We start from the raw sequence: 18,896 nt of genomic DNA on the forward strand, positions 1-18,896 counted from the left end.
TGATGATGATGGCAATGGGGATGATGACAGTGGTGGTAATGATGGTGATGATGGTGATGACAATGATGATGGTGATGATGCTGCTGCTGCTTCTGATGATGATGATGATGGCAATGGGGATGATGACAGCGGTGGTGATGATGGTGATGATAATGATGATGATGGTGATGATGATGGTAATAATGATGATGATGGTGATGATAATGATGATGGTGGTGATGATGACAACATGAATTGTGATCAAGTTGGACTGAGCCTTAAATTGCCAAGCTTGGTTTTATTCTGTGGGCAAAGGAAACACACCACTGACTTGATATAAGACCTGATATACTCCCTACCTCCCTGCCCCCCATCTCTTTTGTTTCTTGCTGAATTCGACTCTAAGGGGACATTGCCCATCTCACCCAACCATACATAAGAACAAAGTTGTAAGAAGGAATCTCCAAGAAATAGTTTATTCTGAACAAGGAACAAGGCTGACTTGAACAAAGCCAGGAAATCCAGTGTCTCGGGCTACTTCCAGCTCCTGCCCCTAATTCATGAACTCAGTCCAGTGAGACACCCTCAGTGTAGCCACGGTCGCAGTGAAGAGAGAAGCAGCCCCATTATTTCCTGCAGGGGACAGGATGGTGCCCACAGGGAACAAAGAATGAAAAGTGTACAAAACAGTGGACACGTGGACAATACCATCTAGAAACAGCCTGGGTTCGAAGGAGGAAAACAAAAGACCATTTCTTTCCTTTTTTCAAATAAAAACATAAACCATGTGATATATGAAAATGTCTCTTAAGAAATCTAAGAGGTTTATGATGTAAATAGTGAAAGTTGGATAAAAATAAAAACACAACTGAACTTTTCACAGGACTGTACAGATATCAGAGACTCCAGAAAGATGAGTTCAAAGAATCTAAAACACCAGGCTTGTTTCTACAGAAAACTGACCTGCCCAATGAGTGAAACAAGAAAGTTTCTTAAAATTACATTGATTATGATGTTGACCAAAAACTGCTACAAAGTAGTTTGGGTATATCACACACAGGATCTTAATTAACCTTTTAACAACCCCAGGGGTTAGTTTTTTTAATTCCCATTTTAAAATGAGAAAACTGACACTGAAGTGATTATGTGATTGCCTGAGGTCTTCTGGTTAGTAAACAGCAGGGCTGGATTCCGACCACAGTCCTGATTCCAAGTCTAAGCTTTATTCTGGTTGCTAAAAGCATCTCCCAATTCAAAAACAAAGTGCTCCCTGAACAGATCATCAAGTAGTTTGCTCTTAGCATGAGCCACCATCATCGTAGCGTAAACTTTCTAACTGACTGGTTTATCAGTGTTTATCCTAGTTTATCCTAGTTTATCAGTGTGGAGCAGCCTCCTTGATGGCAATTGGAGATCCTCTTTAAGATGGTGCTGATGAGATGATGTCACCCCTTCCAGGAAAGGAAGCTTGGATGGAGACAGAGACTCGGAGTTCTGCCATGGGGCTGGGTTTTGGGAGGAACTCTGCTGACACTCTTTAGGGGTGACCGACGGTCAGTGACTTGACCTTCTGAATGGGCATCGTCCTGCCATCCCAGCACCAGGGGTGGGGTGGGAGTGGAGACCTGCTGAAATTAAAGATGGGGACAGTAGCAGGCCAACTTAGAACATCAGAAAGACTGGCCTGGCAGAGGAGGCAAAAGAGGACACTTCCGGTTTTGCTCCAGGACTGGGGGATCGTGTTTCCATAGGCAGGGCAAACACATCAGACAAGGGCTGAATTTTCAAAAGTATGCCCTGAAGACCAGGGTAGACCGAATTGCAAAGTTGTGATGGGTCTAGTTGCTTTAGGGGATGGGAGTGCACTCCAAAAAGTAAGGTTCTATTTCGCCTGTATAAATAATGTCATAAATGTCAAAGGTTTTGCATGTCTACTACCCAATTGGATTCTTCCAATAACTTTGTAGTCAGAGGTGGGGCATTGAGCTGTGTGACCCCTTTGACAGATGTGGAAAACTGAGGCACAGAAAGGGCAAGGCTTGTCCACAGATGTGCAGGGAATTAGCTGGGCAGCTTGGACCACAACCAAGGCTCCCCAGCTCTGAGCCCAGGGCCTTCTCTGCATCTGATGTTATTTGGGGTGAGACGGGGACCATCGCGGCACAGAGAGGGGCTTTCGGTGGGCAGGGCAGAGGTGTGTGCAGTCCCGCTGGAAGCCGCAGGTGGTGGCTTAGCTGCTGCAGCCACGAGAACAGGCATGGGCCAGAATGTTGTTGTTACACCCGTCCTGGAGCTTGCCCTGGGCCTGGCTCCCGGCTCGGCCTTCCATGTCCAAGAGCTGGCCGCCCTGCCCCTGCTGCTTCCTCAGCCTGCAAATAAGCACAGCACAGACCCAGTTAGCGATGCGGAGCAGGGGATGTCCAGGCACAGAGGGGAACCAGAGAAATCAAGGAGACTTGCAAGAGCAGAATGCTGTGTCTGGGAGCCCACAGGCAGGGTCCGCACCCAGCTCAGGTGGCTCTGATGAGTTACTCAACCCCCAACGCCTTGGTCTCTTTATCTGTAAAATGGAGATAATAATTCCTACCTCATGTCTCCTTGTGAAATCCACAGGAGATCACGTATATAATTTCCAAGTTTACACAGTAGGTAGAGGGTGAGCCCCACACATCATTCACACGTATTAAGTCCTGAATGCCCACTGGTGGACCAGCCATCATGCCCAGGAGCAGAGGAAGCCCTGGCCAGCAAAACAGTCAGAGTGTCTATCCTCATCAAGTTTACCACCCGACGGGGGAGTTGGATATAAATCAAATTATCTCACAAAGGTAATTATAGGGGAATGGAATGCAGAAGTAGGAAGTCAAGAGATACCTGGAGTAAGGGGCAAATTTGGCCTTGGAGTACAAAAATGAAGCAGGGCAAAGGCTACCAGAGTTTTGCCAAGAGAACGCACTGGTCATAGCAAACACCCTCTTCCAACAACACAAGAGAAGACTCTACACATGGATATCACCAGATGGTCAATACTGAAATCAGATTGATTATATTCTTTGCAGCCAAAGATGGAGAAGCTATATACAGTCAGCAAAAATAAGACCAGGAGTTGACTATGGCTTGGATCATGAACTCCCTATTGCCAAATTCAGACTTAAATTGAAGAAAGTAGGGAAAACCACTAGACCATTCAGGTATGACCTAAATCAAATCCTTTATGATTATACAATGAAAATGACAAACAGATTCAAGAGATTAGATCTGATAGACAGAGTGCCTGAAGGACTATAGGCAAGAGGTTCCTGACACTGTACAGGAGGCAGTGATCAAGACCATCTCCAAGAAAAAGAAATGCAAAAAGGCAAAATGGTTGTCTGAGGAGGCCTTACAAATGGCTGAGAAAAGAAGAGACGCTAAAGGCAAAGGAGAAAAAAGAAAGATATATCCATTTGAATGCAGAGTTCCAAAGAACAGCAAGGAGAGATAAGAAAGCCTTCCTCTGTGATCAGTGCAAAGAAATAGAGGAAAACAATAGAATGGGAAAGACTAGAGATCTCTTCAAGAAAATTAGAGATAACAAGGGAACATTTCATGCAAAGATGGGCTCAATAAAGGACAGAAATGGTAGGGAACTAACAGAAGCAGAAGATATTAAGAAGAGGTGGCAAGAATATACAGAGAACTGTACAAAAAAGATCTTCAAGACCCATATAACTACAATGGTGTGATCATTCACCCAGAGCCAGACATTCTGGAATGCAAAGTCAAGTGGGCCTTAGGAAACATCACTACGACCAAAGCTAGTGGAGGTGATGGAATTCCAGTTGAGGTAACTCAAATCTTAAAAAATGATGCTGTGAAAGTGCTGCACTCAACATGCCAGCAAATTTGGAAAACTCAGCAGTGGCCACAGGACTGGAAAAGATCAGTTTTCATTCCAATCCCAAAGAAAGACAATGCCAAAGATTGTTCAAACTACCACATGATTGCACTCATCTCACACGCTAGCAGAGTTAAAAATTCTCCAAGCCAGGCTTCAATAGTACATGAACTGTGAACTTCCAGATGTTCAAGTTGGATTTAGAAAAGGCAGAGGAACTGGAGATCAAATTGCCAACATCTGTTGGATCACAGAAAAAGTAAGAGAGTTCCAGAAAAACATATACTTCTGCTTTATTGACTACGCCAAAGCCTTTGACTGTGTGGATCACCACAAACTGTGGAAAATTCTTAAAAGAGATGGGAATACCAGACCAACTTACCTGCCTCCTGTGAAATCTGTATGCAGGTCAAGAAGCAAGTTAGAACTGGACATGGAACAACAGACTGGTTCCAAACAGGGAAAGGAGTACGTCAAGGCTGTATATTGTCACCCTGCTTATTTAACTTACATGCAGACTACATCATGGGAAACGCTGGGCTGGTTGAAGCACAAGCTGGAATCAAGATTGCCAGGAGAAATATCAATAACCTCAGATATGCAGATGACACCACCCTTATGGCAGAAAGTGAAAGTGAAGTCGCTCAGTCGTGTCTCTTTGCAACCCCATGGACTATAGTCTATCAGGCTCCTCCGTCCATGGGATTTTCCAGGCAAGAGTGCTGGAGTGGATTGACATTTCCTTCTCCAGGGGATCTTCCTGACCCAGGAATCGAACCCAGGTCTCCGGCATTGCAGGCAGATGCTTTACCCTCTGAGCCACCAGGGAAGCCTGCTGCTGCTGCTAAGTCACTTTAGTTGTGTCCGATTCTGTGTGACCCCATAGATGGCAGCCCACCAGGCTCCCCCATCCCTGGGATTCTCCAGGCAAGAACGCTGGAGTGGGTTGCCATCTCCTTCTCCAATGCATGAAGGTGAAAAGTGAAAGTAAAGTTGCTCAGTCGCGTCCAACCGTCAGCGACCCCATGGACTGCAGCCTTCCAGGCTCCCCGGTCCATGGGATTTTCCAGGCAAGAGTACTGGAGTGGGGTGCCATTGCCAGGGAAGCCTAAGAAGAACTAAATAGCCTCTTGATGAAAGTGAAAGAGGAGAGTGAAAAAGTTGGCTTAAAGCTCAATATTCTGAAAACTAAGATCAGGGCATCTGGTCCCATCACTTCATGGCAAATAGATGGGGAAACATGGAAACAGTGAGAGGCTTTGTTTTGGGGGGCTCTAAAATCACTGCAGATGGTGATTGTAGCCATGAGGTTAAGACACTTGCTCCTTGGAAGGAAAGCTGTGACCAACCCAGACAGCGTATTCAAATACAGAGACATTACTTTGCCAACAAAGGTCTGTCTAGTCAAAGTTTTGTTTTTCCAGTGGTCATGTATGGAAGTGAGAGTTGGACTATAAAGAAAGCTGAGGGCCGAAGAATTGATGCTTTTGAACTGTGGTGTTGGAGAAGACTCTTGAGAGTCCCTTGGACACAAGGAGATCCAACTAGTCAATTGTAAAGGAAATCAGTCCTGAATATTCATTGGAAGGACTGATGCTGAAGCTGAAACTCTAATACTTTGTCACCTGATGGGAAGAACTGACTCATTTGAAAAGACCCTGATGCTGGGAAAGATTGAGGGCAGGAGGAGAAGGGGACAACAGAGGATGAGATGGTTGGATGGCAACACTGATTTGATGGACATGAGTTTGAGCAAGCTCTGGGAGTTGGTGATGGACAGGCAAGCCTGGTGTGCTACAGTCTATGGGGTCTCAAAGAGTCAGACAGGACTGAGCGACTGAACTGAACTGATCTCACAAAGAAATACCTGAACAGATGAGCACCCAGACTTACAATATACTCCACGACAAACAGTGTTGAGGGAGTTTAATTCTTTAAAAAAATTTTTTTATTGAAGTATAATTGATTTGCGTTATGTTAGTTTCTGGGTCCAGTAAAGTGACTCGGTTGTATATCTCTACATGTCTATTTATATGTTTGTTTTCATATTCTTTTCCATTGTGGCTTATTACAGGATATTGAATACAGCTGCCCTTGTCATTTAATTTTATGTATAGTAGTTTACATCTGCTAATCCCAGACTCCTAATTTATCCCTCCTCCCTTCCTTCACCCTTTGGTAACCATACGTTTATTTTCTTTGCTTTTTTTTTTTGTTTCATATATGATATTATACATGTTTCAATGCCATTCTCCCAAATCATCCCACCCTCTCCCTCTCCCAGAGTCCAAAAGACTGTTCTATACATCTGTGTCTCTTTTCCTTTCTCACATACAGGGTTATCATTACCATCTTTCTAAATTCCATATATATGCATTAGTATACTGTATTGGTGTTTTTCTTTATGGCTTACTTCACCCTGTATAATAGGCTCCAGTTTCATCCACCAACTGATTCAAATGTATTCTTTTTAATGGCTGAGTAATACTCCATTGTGTATGTGTACCACAGCTTTCTTATCCATTCATCTGCTGATGGACATCTAGGTTGCTTCCATGTCCTGGCTATTATAAATAGTACTGCGATGAACATTGGGGTACATGAATGAAACTAGAACACTTTCTAACACCATACATAAAAATAAACTCAAAATGGATTAAAGATCTAAATGTAAGACCAGAAACTATAAAGCTCCTAGAGGAGAACATAGGCAAAACACTCTCTGACATAAATCACAGCAGGATCCTCTATGACCCACCTCCCAGAATATTGGAAATAAAAGCAAAAATAAACAAATGGGACCTAATTAAACTTAAAATCTTCTGTACAACAAAGGAAACTATAAGCAAGGTGAAAAGACAGACTTCAGAATGGGAGAAAATAATAGCAAATGAAGCAACTGACAAACAACTAATCTCAAAAATATACAAGCAACACCTGCAGCTCAATTCCAGAAAAATAAATGACCCAATCAAAAAATGGGCCAAAGAACTAGACATTTCTCCAAAGAAGACATACAGATGGCTAACAAGCACATGAAAAGATGCTCAACATCACTTATTATCAGAGAAATGCAAATCAAAACCACAATGAGGTACCATTTCATTCTGCCATCCAAAAGTCTACAAGCAATAAATGCTAGAGAGGGTGTAGAGAAAAGGGAACCCTCTTACACTGTTGGTGGGAATGCAAACTAGTACAGCCACTATGGAGAAGAGTGTGGAGATTCCTTACAAAACTGGAAATAGAACTGCCATACGACCCAGCAATCCCACTGCTGGGCATACACACCGAGGAAACCAGAATTGAAAGAGACACGTGTACCCCAATGTTCATAAGTTTATTTTCTATGTGAGTCTGTTTCCATTTTGTAAATAAATTCATCTGTATCATATTTTAGATTTCACGTATAAGTCATATCATATGATATTTGTCTTTCTCTGTTTACGTTTCTTCACTAAGCATGATAATCTCTAGGTCCATCCATATTGCTGCAAATGGCATTTTCATTCTTTTTTATGGTTGAGCAATGCTACATCTTCTTTATCCGCTCATCTGTTGATAGACATTTAGGCTGCTTTTGTGTCTTACCTATTGTAAGTAGTGCTGCTATGAACACTGGGGTGCCAGGTTTTCTCTGGATATGTACGCAGGAGTGGGATTGCTAGCTCATATGGCAACTCTTTAGTTTTTAAGGCTCCTCCTTAAAAATAGTGGCTGCAGCAATTTACCTTGAGGGAGCAGGGATGTGAACACTGCATTTCCTAACAGCTGGCCACCCGGCTGCTTTCCACGTGATTGTGGAGGTCAACATCCTTCCCTTTCTGATCTCATCAAGTTCAGGATCATGCCCTAAACCACAGCTGTCATGACGTGTAGATGGTTAGGCCAAAACATGAAGCTGAGACATTTAGGGAGGCAATGAGAAGTCTGAGACCAGGGAAGAGCTCAGCTCAAACCCTGGATCTCAACACCAGCCACTTGAGTCAAGGGGTCAAGCTGTCTATCTTGGGAGCCTCAGTTTCCCGATCTATCACTGGGGACTATATCACTTACTCAGCAGGAGGCTAAAGGGAATCAGAGAGGATGGGCACGAAATATCTAGTACAGAGCAGGAAATAATCATATTACTAGAGTTCTACCTTGTTCTGAAAGACACAGGTTTCAGCCGGAATGTATCCTTTACATCAGTATGTTCTGTCAGATGGAGTGCAGGCCTACAGCTTGATTTAAACGAAAGAGCTGTTTCACCCAACAAACTTCTGTGCGTGCTCGTCACATGCAGAGAACTGTGGAGGACCCTCAGGTGAACACATACACAGCCTCAGATGGATCTCAGTTTGTGTGTGTGTATGTGTATGGTGGGGATGCTGTGTGTGTGTGTGTGTGTGTGTGATGGGGATGCTGTATGTGTGTGTGTATGATGAGGATGCTGTATGTGTGTGTGTATGGTGGAGATGCTCTGTGTATATTATGGGGATGCTGTATATGTGTGTGTGTGTGTGTACACATACATGTGGTGTGGATGCTGTATGTGTGTGTGTGTATGGTGGGGATGCTGTGTGTGTGTGTGTGTGTGTGTGATGGGGATGCTCTGTGTGTGTGTGTGTATGTGTATTATGGGGATGGTGTGTGTGTGTGTGTATGTGTGTGTATTATGGGGATGCTGTATGTGTGTGTGTGTATGGTGGGGATGCTGTGTGTGTGTGATGGGGATGCTGTGTGTGTGTGTGTGTGTGTGTGTGTTTATTATGGGGATGCTGTATATGTGTGTGTGTGTGTACACATACATGTGGTGTGGATGCTATATGTGTGTGTGTGTATGGTGGAGATGCTCTGTGTATATTATGGGGATGCTGTATATGTGTGTGTGTGTGTGTGTACACATACATGTGGTGTGGATGCTGTATGTGTGTGTGTGTATGGTGGGGATGCTGTGTGTGTGTGTGTGTGTATTATGGGGATGCTGTATATGTGTGTGTGTGTGTACACATACATGTGGTATGGATACTGTATGTGTGTGTGTGTATGATGGGGATGCTGTATGTGTGTGTGATGGGGATGCTGTGTGTGTGTGTGTGTGTGTGTGTGTATTATGGGGATGCTGTATATGTGTGTGTGTGTGTACACATACATGTGGTGTGGATGCTGTATATGTGTGTGTGTATTATGGGGATGCTGTGTGTGTGTGTGTGTGATGGGGATGCTGTGTGTGTGTGTGTGTGTGTGTATGATGGGGATGCTGTATATGTGTGTGTGTGTGTACACATACATGTGGTATGGATACTGTATGTGTGTGTGTGTATGATGGGGATGCTGTATGTGTGTGTGATGGGGATGCTGTGTGTGTGTGTGTGTGTGTGTATTATGGGGATGCTGTATATGTGTGTGTGTGTGTACACATACATGTGGTGTGGATGCTGTATGTGTGTGTGTGTATTATGGGGATGCTGTGTGTGTGTGTGTGTGATGGGGATGCTGTGTGTGTGTGTGTGTGTGTGTATGATGGTGATGCTGTGTGTGTGTGTGTATTATGGGGATGCTGTATGTGTGTGTGTGTATGATGGGGATGCTGTGTGTGGTGGGGATGCTCTGTATGTGTGTGTGTGTGTATCATGGGGATGCTGTGTGTGATGGGGATGCTGTGTGTGTGTGTGTGTGTGTGTGTGGTGGGGACACCTAGTGTTTGGAACCATGCTAGTATTTGAGCAAGTCCTCCAGCCAATGCTGAAACATCAGCAGCAACACAGCAGTTTATAAGATAGGGAACTTGGTGGCTATTGCTTCCTGTCCTTTGTCTACTTGCAGGACCCAGGACCAGGTGTGCAGTCCACCTGCCTCTGAGGCTTGCAGCCCTCCAGGTGGGACAACTGGGGAAGGCAGGCAGGATAAAACACATCATCCTAGTGGAGGAGGGGTCAGGACCAAAGGGACAGAGCTGGGATCTAAAGGACAAAGTGGGCAAGGAGGGGAGAATCTATGGGGAGGGAGGAGGGTGGTCGGATTTCATCTGCAAGGCTGGGATTGTCTGAGAATCTTGCTCCTGTTTTCTTATTCCCTCCCCTTCATTCAGAGAGACTCTCTCAGGCATCTCTGGAGAGAAAATCAGATCAGAAATAGGGAAAACTCAAATGACAAGAAACCTATGGAAGTGAAAAGGAAATTGTTTTACTTACAAAGTAGGACATCGCTATTTGGTTCACATCTGTAATATTGCATAATTCTCTAGGTATATTGCAAGATAAAGATGAATGCCATTAAGATTTTCTTTTAAATGCCCAAACATAGCTTAGATAGCATTACTATCTCTAGACTTCTGTACTCTCTGATTATAATGCAAAATAAAGCTTCAAAAGCTGCATAATAAAGAGTGGAACATATGGAAGAGGGAGCCCCAGTAAGGGAGAGATGGAGTCAGAAGTCTTGTGTAGATCAAGGAAGGCTTCCTGCAGGAGGCAGCTTTTGAGCTGGGCTTTAAGGATTGATGTGGAATGTGGGTAGCTGGAGGGAGGGAAGAAATTTGAAATAAAAGGACACCAGTGCAGTAAGGCACAGAAAGTAAAAAAAAAAAAAAAAATTCCAGGGTGGATCAGTCTTTTTTGGAGCTATGTAATTTCAGCAACTTCAGCTCCTCCTCTTGGACAGAGCTGTTTTAAAGAGAACTGGCTGTTTCAAGTCTCCCCTCTTCTATGGAGGGTTGTATGTGGAACAATATGACCTGAGTGCTGGGGGCTTCGAACAGTAAGTAAATGAGACGTGAGTCATGCCGCTTGCAACTTACCACCAGGCTCAGTGTGAGATGAGGAGACAGAACCAAAAAGGAAGAACCCTCTCTAGACACCCACCCATCCCCCTACAGGCTTACAGAACTGGATTCTGATCTAGTTCTTCGAGGCTCCAAAGCCTGCCTTCTTCTCTCTGCATCTACAGTCCTGCCCACCTACCAACTATTCACCATCCATCTACCCATCCACTTTCTCTTCACCTATCATATATTCTACTCCACCCTTCCATCCATCCATCATCCACCCATATGTTCAATTATCTGTTCCACCCCACCCCTACGTGTCCACTCCTACTCACTGTGTCCCCCCTCCATCCACTTACTTATTCACCTACCCATCCATGCACCTCCTATATAGAAATCTATCTCATCCATTCATTATCCATCCATTCATCAATACATCCCTCCATCCACCCATCTGCTCATCATCCATCTACTGACTCACCTGTCCCTCAATTCACTATCCACCCTATCCATTGATTGCCCCCAGAGACTCCCTATTTACCCATCCACCCACACAGCTACCTCCCATCTGTCACCTTTTCATTTACTATCCATCCACCCATCTATCCATCCACCACCCTTCTGCCTATTCATTCATCCATCTACTCCCATATTTCCATTCATCTGATCAATCATCTGATCCACCTATTACTTCCATATCCTTCCACTCATTCTTTCCACCAGCTATGAGTATGCCAGGCTCACAGTTGAGGCCTGGGGAACACAACAGAGAGCAAACAGTGAATGTTCACTGTGATGAAGCCTCTGCCAGAGGAGGCAGTATGGCCCGGCCTCCAGGGCCTGGGCTTAGAGCCAGGCTATCTCGTTCTGTCTCTGAGTCTGCCACTTACTAGCCATGTGACTTTGGGAGGCTGGATTCCAACTCAGGTCTGTCTGTCTCCAAGGCCCCTGCTCTTTCCACTGAATCTCATGCCTTTCAATCCGGATCTGGGAGGAGACAGCGTGGAATGATTTTGCCATGCTCTGAAGAAATTAGAAAGGCTCTGCTGCTGCTGCTGCTAAGTCACTTCAGTCGTGTCTGACTCTGTGTGACTCCATAGAGGCAGCCCACCAGGCTCCCCCATCCCTGGGATTCTCCAGGCAAGAACACAGGAGTGGGTTGCCATTTCCTTCTCCATAGAAAGGCTCAGTTTGCTTAAATAGAAACCCAGGAACCAAGACAATGATGTGAAACCATATGGTTGGTCCCAAGAGCTCACTTCCATGACTAGCCCAGAGCCCAGTTATCTATATTTCAGGAGGAAATGAAAAAGGATTTTACATATCTTAGTAGATGTAGCCCAAGTCTACTGATACAAATTGGCTAGTTATCTCTGCAATGGCAGGAACATTTAATTTTCTCAGCCAACTTTATCAAATTAATTGTCAGTTTTGTGACCAGAATTCTGAGTGATGGATGTGAATGCTCTCAACGTCCCGAACTCAAACATTAATTGTCAGAAGGAAGTGCTCTGTGATGGAGACCCTCGATTAATGAGAACAGGACATATTAAAATTCATCGTAATATGGGCTGGAGGCATTTTTCAAAGGCAAAGCACTACACAGGACGAAAAGAAAATGGTTAGCAATCAAAGTAATTTCAAACCAAGCTCTTTCACACCCCGAGGATGCAGTCAGATTAACACCAACATTGATCTACAGCCTCAAATCCAAGATACAGCCTGGCTCCCTGGTTCAGACTGACCAGCTTTCCTTTGTGCTGGGTGCTTCAAAAAGGAAAACACTTCAAGTACTGTCACACCTATTCATATCATTTCACTGGTTATATGCGTCCAGAACCGTGTGGCATCTTGGAGTGGCCGTGTGGCGTGGTGGGAGAATGCAGGCTTTGGAATCATACAGAATTCAATCAGGATCCCAGCTTTGCTGTGAGTGGCTGAGGGACCTGGGGGAACTCACCCAACTTCCTGAAGCCTCTCGTTCCTCACCTGTAACACCCCCACAACACCACCTCTTTAATGAAGGTGAACAATGCATAGTATCTACCTGCCTGTAACAGGCACTTTATAAAGGGCAGGGATTTTTATGATGATGACTGCAGTGTGGATGTGTGATGCATGTACTCAGTCGTGTCTGATTCTTTGCAATCCCATGGACTGTAGCCCACCAGGCTTTTCTGTCCATGGAATTCTCCAGGCAAGAATACTGAAGTGCATTGCCATTTCCTCCTCCAAAGGATCTTCCCAACCTGGGGATTGAATCTGCTTTTTTTTTTTTTTTGCCTCCTGCATTGGCAGGCAGATTCTTTACCACTAAGCCACCTTTCTTTGTTACTGATTGCAGTGTGGGGATACTCCCATTTCACAGATGGAGAAACAGGATCAGTAAGTCAAGTTTAACTTCCTGTGTTAGTTCTGATGAATGTCTCCCAGCAAGAAGGTCCCCACAGATGGTTCCATTCTAGGGGATCAAGGAGGGAGACACAGAAAAGTGCAGGGTACTGGAATGGGGTGATATAGAGTGGCTGAAGGTCAGGACCCAGCCATGGGTGAGACAGGCAACAGGCTCAGGTGGGGGAATCCAGTTGCACAAGTCACGGCGGGACCCAGGGGGGGTCTGCAAACCAGGAAAGGCTGGGCATGGAACTGGTGCCTGGAACTGGGTCTCCAACCTGGTTGCTGGTCGCCCCTCCTCTGGGAAAGGGCCACGGCGTGCCATTTGTGACCTTGCATCAGCCGGCCGGGGGCAGGTGCACAGACAGTCTGTGCTGGAAAGCTGGGCAGGTGGAGGCAGGAATAAACGCCCAGCCAGGTTTCTACTGCTCATCAGCTGCCTGTTTGCACAGGTTGGCAGGCTCTGTCTCAACACACTGAGGGGGAAAGGAAGCCAATCCCAACCGAATGGAGTAACAGCGTATCCTCGCTGGACAAGAATTCATGACCACTGGCAGAACTGGTGAGCTCACAGACCTTGTGGATGACAGTTTGCATGAGTCAAATTGGAGCTCTATCTCTTGTGGCCAAGGGAGTTGAGATAGGTTGCTGTTTTGTGTGTATATGTAAGTGTTGGTTTAAAAATTAAGGCACAATGATGTCTGATATGGCACTTAATTGATACAGTACTATATTGGCCTGGTAATTTTGTGTATAATAAATATTACTAGTAAATATTTGGGCAGTGCTGACTGATCGTGTAGGAAGGGTGTTAAGTGCTTAACATTTGTTCACTCACTGGTCCATACAACAGTCTTTCATACAGGGTAGGTTTTAACACCCTCTTCCCTGGTGGCTCAGACAGTACAGAATCTGTCTGCAACGTGGGAGACCCGGGTTTGATCCCTGGGTTGGGAAGATCCCCTGGAGAAGGGAACGGCTACCTCCACTCCAGTATTTTGGCCTGGAGAATTCCACAGACAGAGGAGCCTGGCAGGCTATAGGTCATGGGGTTGCGAAGAGTTGGACACAACTGAGCAATTTTCACTTTCACCACTTTACAGATGAGGAAACTGAGGCACTAGTGTGAGGTCCGAGGTCGCAAAGCAAACATGGATCAGGATTCAAAACCAGGCAGTCTGATTCCAGAGGCTACGCTCTTAGCTATTATGTATACTGCCTGTCCACAGTTAATAAAAACCAAAGAGTCAAAGTTACTGGAAAGTTCTGGAAGAGCATGCACCAACTTGAAGAAGAGTTGTCTGTTTGGGGATAGAAGGTGGATATTGAAGAGAAGGGATTTGGTTTAGGTCATACCTGAATGGTCTAGTGGTTTTCCCTACTTTCTTCAATTTAAGTCTGAATTTGGCAATAAGGAGTTTATGGTCTGAGCCACAGTCAGCTCCTGGTCTTGTTTTTGCTGACTGTATAGAGCTTCTCTATCTTTGGCTGCAAAGAATATAATCAATCTGATTTCAGTGTTGACCACCTGGTGATGTCCATGTATAGAGTCTTCTCTTGTGTTGTTAGAAGAGGGTGTTTGTTATGACCAGTGTATTTTCTTGGCAAAACTCTATTAGTCTTTGCCCTGCTTCATTCCGTATTGCAAGGCCAAATTTGCCTGTTACTCCAGGTGTTTCTTGACTTCCTACTTTTGCATTCCAGTCCCCTATAATGAAAAGGACATCTTTTTTGGGTGTTAGTTCTAAAAGGTCTTGTAGGTCTTCATAGAACCGTTCAACTTCAGCTTCTTCAGCATTACTGGTTGGGGCATAGACTTGGATTACTGTGATATTGAACAGTTCGCCTTGGAAACGAACAGAGATCATTCTGTCATTTTTGAGATTGCATCCAAGTACTGCATTTCGGACTCTTTTGTTGACCATGATGGCTACTCCATTTCTTCTGAGGGATTCCTGTCTGCAGTAGGACAGTGTCCGCAGTAGAACAGTAGTACAGTGGAAGTGAGAAATAGATTTAAGGGCCTGGATCTGATAGACAGAGTGCCTGATGAGCTATGGAATGAGGTTCATGGCATTGTACAGGAGACAGGGATCAAGACCATCTCCATGGAAAAGAAATGAAAAAAGCAAAATGGCTGTCTGGGGAGGCCTTACAAATAGCTGCAAAAAGAAGAGAAGCGAAAAGCAAAGGAGAAAAGGAAAGATATAAACATCTGAATGCAGAGTTCCAAAGAATATCAAGAAGAGATAAGAAAGCCTTCTTCAGTGATCAATGCAAAGAAATAGAGGAAAACAACAGAATGGGAAAGACTAGAGATCTCTTCAAGAAAATCAGAGATACCAAAGGAACATTTCATGCAAAGATGGGCTCGATAAAGGACAGAAATGGTATGAACCTAACAGAAGCAGAAGATATTAAGAAGAGGTGGCAAGAATACACAGAAGAACTGTACACAAAAGATCTTCACAACCCAGATAATCACGATGGTGTGATCACTGACCTAGAGCCAGACATCCTGGAATATGAAGTCAAGTGGGCCTTAGAAAGCATCACTATGAACAAAGCTAGTGGAGGTGATGGAATTCCAGTTGAGCTATTCCAAATCCTGAAAGATGATGCTGTGAAAGTGCTGCACTCAATATACCAGCAAATTTGGAAAACTCAGCAGTGGCCACAGGACTGGAAAAGGTCAGTTTTCATTCCAATCCCAAAGAAAGGCAATGCCAAAGAATACTCAAACTACCGCACAATTGCACTCATCTCACATGCTAGTAAAGTAATGCTCAAAATTCTCCAAGCCAGGCTTCAGCAATATGTGAACCGTGAACTTCCTGATGTTCAAGCTGATTTTAGAAAAGGCAGAAGAACCAGAGATCAAATTGCCAACATCTGCTGCATCATCAAAAAAGCAAGAGAGTTCCAGAAAAACATCTATTTCTGCTTTATTGACTATGCCAAGGCCTCTGACTGTGTGGATCACAATAAATTGTGGAAAATTCTGAAAGAGGTGGGAATACCAGACCACCTGATCTACCTCTTGAGAAATTTGTATGCAGGTCAGGAAGCAACAGTTAGAACTGGACATGGAACAACAGACTGGTTCCAAATAGGGAAAGGAGTACATCAAGGCTGTATAGAGTCACCCTGCTTATTTAACTTATATGCAGAGTACATCATGAGAAACGCTGGACTGGAAGAAGCACAAGCTGGAATCAAGATTGCCGGGAGAAATATCAATAACCTCAGGTATGCAGATGACACCACCCTTATGGCAGAAAGTGAAGAGGAACTAAAAGGCCTCTTGATGAAGGTGAAAGAGGAGAGTGAAAAAGTTGGCTTAAAGCTCAACATTCAGAAAACGAAGATCATGGCATCGGGTCCCATCACTTCGTGGGAAATAGATGGGGAAACAGTGGAAACAGTGTCAGACTATATTTTTCTGGGCTCCAAAATCACTGCAGATGGTGACTTCAGCCATGAAATTAAAAGACGCTTACTCCTTGGAAGGAAAGTTATGACCAACCTAGATAGCATATTCAAAAGCAGAGACATTACTTTGCCCACAAAGGTTTGTCTAGTCAGGGCTATGGTTTTTCCTGTGGTCATGTATGGATGTGAGAGTTGGACTGTGAAGAAGGCTGAGCACCGAAGAATTGATGCTTTTGAACTGTGGTATTGGAGAAGACTCTTGAGAGTCCCTTGGACTGCAAGGAGATCCAACCAGTCCATTCTAAAGGAGATCAGCCCTGGGATTTCTTTGGAAGGAATGACGCTAAAGCTGAAACTCCAGTACTTTGGCCACCTCATGCGAAGAGTTGACTCCTTGGAAAAGACTCTGATGCTGGGAGGGATTGGGGGCAAGAGGAGAAGGGGACGACAGAGGATGAGATGGCTGGATGGCATCACTGACTCGATGGACATGAGTCTGAGTGAACTCCGGGAGTTGGTGATGGACAGGGAGGCCTGGCGTGCTGTGATTCATGGGGTCGCAAAGAGTCGGACACGACTGAGCGACTGATCTGATCTGATCTGATTGAAGAGAAGCAAGCAGTCACCTGGTCTAATTGTTTGCACACTGCAAGAATCCCTTCTCTAGCATCCCTTGCACAGAGCCAGCCCATCTTAACCCAAACCCCACTGCCCTCCTCCCCAGATTGTCCACTTCACTTGGGAACTGCTCAAATGCTTATAAACTTTTCCTTTGCATAGAATTGCAACTGAGAAATCCGTGGCCTGATAGGTCCTCCCCACTGGCCTTTGGTGCACTTCCTGGAATTATTCAGATGATTATAATTTTTCTCTCTCTAGGGATATACCTTCAATTCTTAGGAGCCCCCAAACTAACCACCTTTCACTGTCCCCCAGATTCACCCCACCCCACTCTCCACCTGCTCTCCAGCCTGTGAGTCTGACTTGTAGGAACTGTATCAAAAACTCCTAAGCACTTTGGGCTTCCAGGGGTTGACCGCTCAGGAGCCCTGGCAGAAATTAGAAGGAGCAAGGGCATTAAGTCCCCAGTCCCCTTCCTGTACTGGCCCCTGGGGCTACTGGGAACCTTGGAAGGTCACTTCTCCAATCGAGGGAGCCTTCTGGATGGCCTCCCTCTCATCTCTTCAACCTCCCAGTGGGAACACCTTGCCTTCTCTGAAGCCCCAGTTTACTTACTGCACAAGCCTCTATGACGTCCTTATAGCCACACCTTTGTAAAGGGTCCTCTGTAGATAAATTATCCTTGGAGAGTGTCTCCTCTGCAACTGTGACTGATACAACATCATTTCTAGTTCCTCATGAGATGTCTTTTCCTTAAGTAAAAGCTCAGTATAACTGTCTGTTCTACTTTCAAATCTTATCACTTATTGGGAAGATCACCTTGTATGCAACACTTATCTTGCAAATTCAATAAGAGCCTTTGGCCAGAAGCATTAAAATTCTATTTTATCTCCTATTGCCTGAAGCAAAACCTATTTGAGGAAGTCTGAGGATGGAGTCAGCTGCACCTTGGGTGTGATATAGCAGAAAGGAGAGGATTATCTTACTAAGCATCCTCTTTCCCCTTTTGCAAACAGATGAGCTCTGGGGGAAATAGAAGGGATGGCACCCTCAAGTTTCTGAGTGATAGGGACTGAGACTTGTTGAGTTCATTCTTACTCAACACCTCCTCATTTAATACCTACACCACCCTTCCAGATAAAGTTGGGCAAATGACTCCTTCTCTGTAGATGTCATGCGTGTGTGCTAAGTCACTTCAGTTGTGTCTGATTCTTTGTGACCCCATGAACTGTAGCCCACTGGGCTCTTCTGTCATTGGGATTCTCCAGGCAAAAATACTGGAGTGGGTTGCCATGCCCTCCCCCAGGGGATCTTCCTGACCCAGGGATCAAACCTGCGTCTCTTGTGTCTCCTGCATTGTAGGCAGATTCTTTACCATTGAGCCACCAGGAAGTCCTCTGTAGATGTCAATACTTACAAATCAAGGTTGTGGTGAGGATTTATTTTAGATAAAATGTAAATGTGTATAAAGCATCAAGCACAGTGCATGGTATGTAACAGGCTTTCAATATTCTAAAAAATGATAACCTATTTCACTTAACTGGCTAGCAATGAGATTTCCATATGTAACAGGGAGAAAATTAGACCACCACCACCAACAACAACATTTACTCTAAAACAGATCACTGGATCCTATTTATAGCTTTCAAATTTACACATAGCCTTATTTCACATAGGATTAAATAAGGCCTATAAATATTCATATAAAAATTAGGGTACCTCTTTTTGACTAGAGAAATCTGATGCAAGGAAAAGTAAAGATAGGTCTTTAAATGAGTTAAATCTGAGCAGACCAATGACCATATGTGCTTTAGAGCAACATGATACAGGGTTGCATACAGTTGA

The 18,896-nt window shown here is 44.5% G+C and overlaps 1 protein-coding gene across 3 annotated transcripts in view; it reads right to left on the minus strand.

The window, feature by feature from the left end:
* Positions 1-439: 439 nt before the first annotated feature.
* STK32B (serine/threonine kinase 32B) overlaps positions 440-18,896 on the minus strand; it is a 405,448-nt gene continuing 386,991 nt past the window's right edge. For all 3 annotated transcript variants that reach the window (XM_024993631.2, XM_024993630.2, XM_059887810.1), the window contains one exon: positions 440-2,348. In XM_024993631.2, coding sequence (XP_024849399.1) covers positions 2,210-2,348 — 139 coding nt within the window. In that variant the 3' untranslated portion in view covers positions 440-2,209. The remainder of the gene's footprint in view (positions 2,349-18,896) is intronic.

Source organism: Bos taurus, chromosome 6 (assembly GCF_002263795.3).
Source record: "Bos taurus isolate L1 Dominette 01449 registration number 42190680 breed Hereford chromosome 6, ARS-UCD2.0, whole genome shotgun sequence".
NCBI classification, from domain to species: domain Eukaryota; kingdom Metazoa; phylum Chordata; class Mammalia; order Artiodactyla; family Bovidae; genus Bos; species Bos taurus.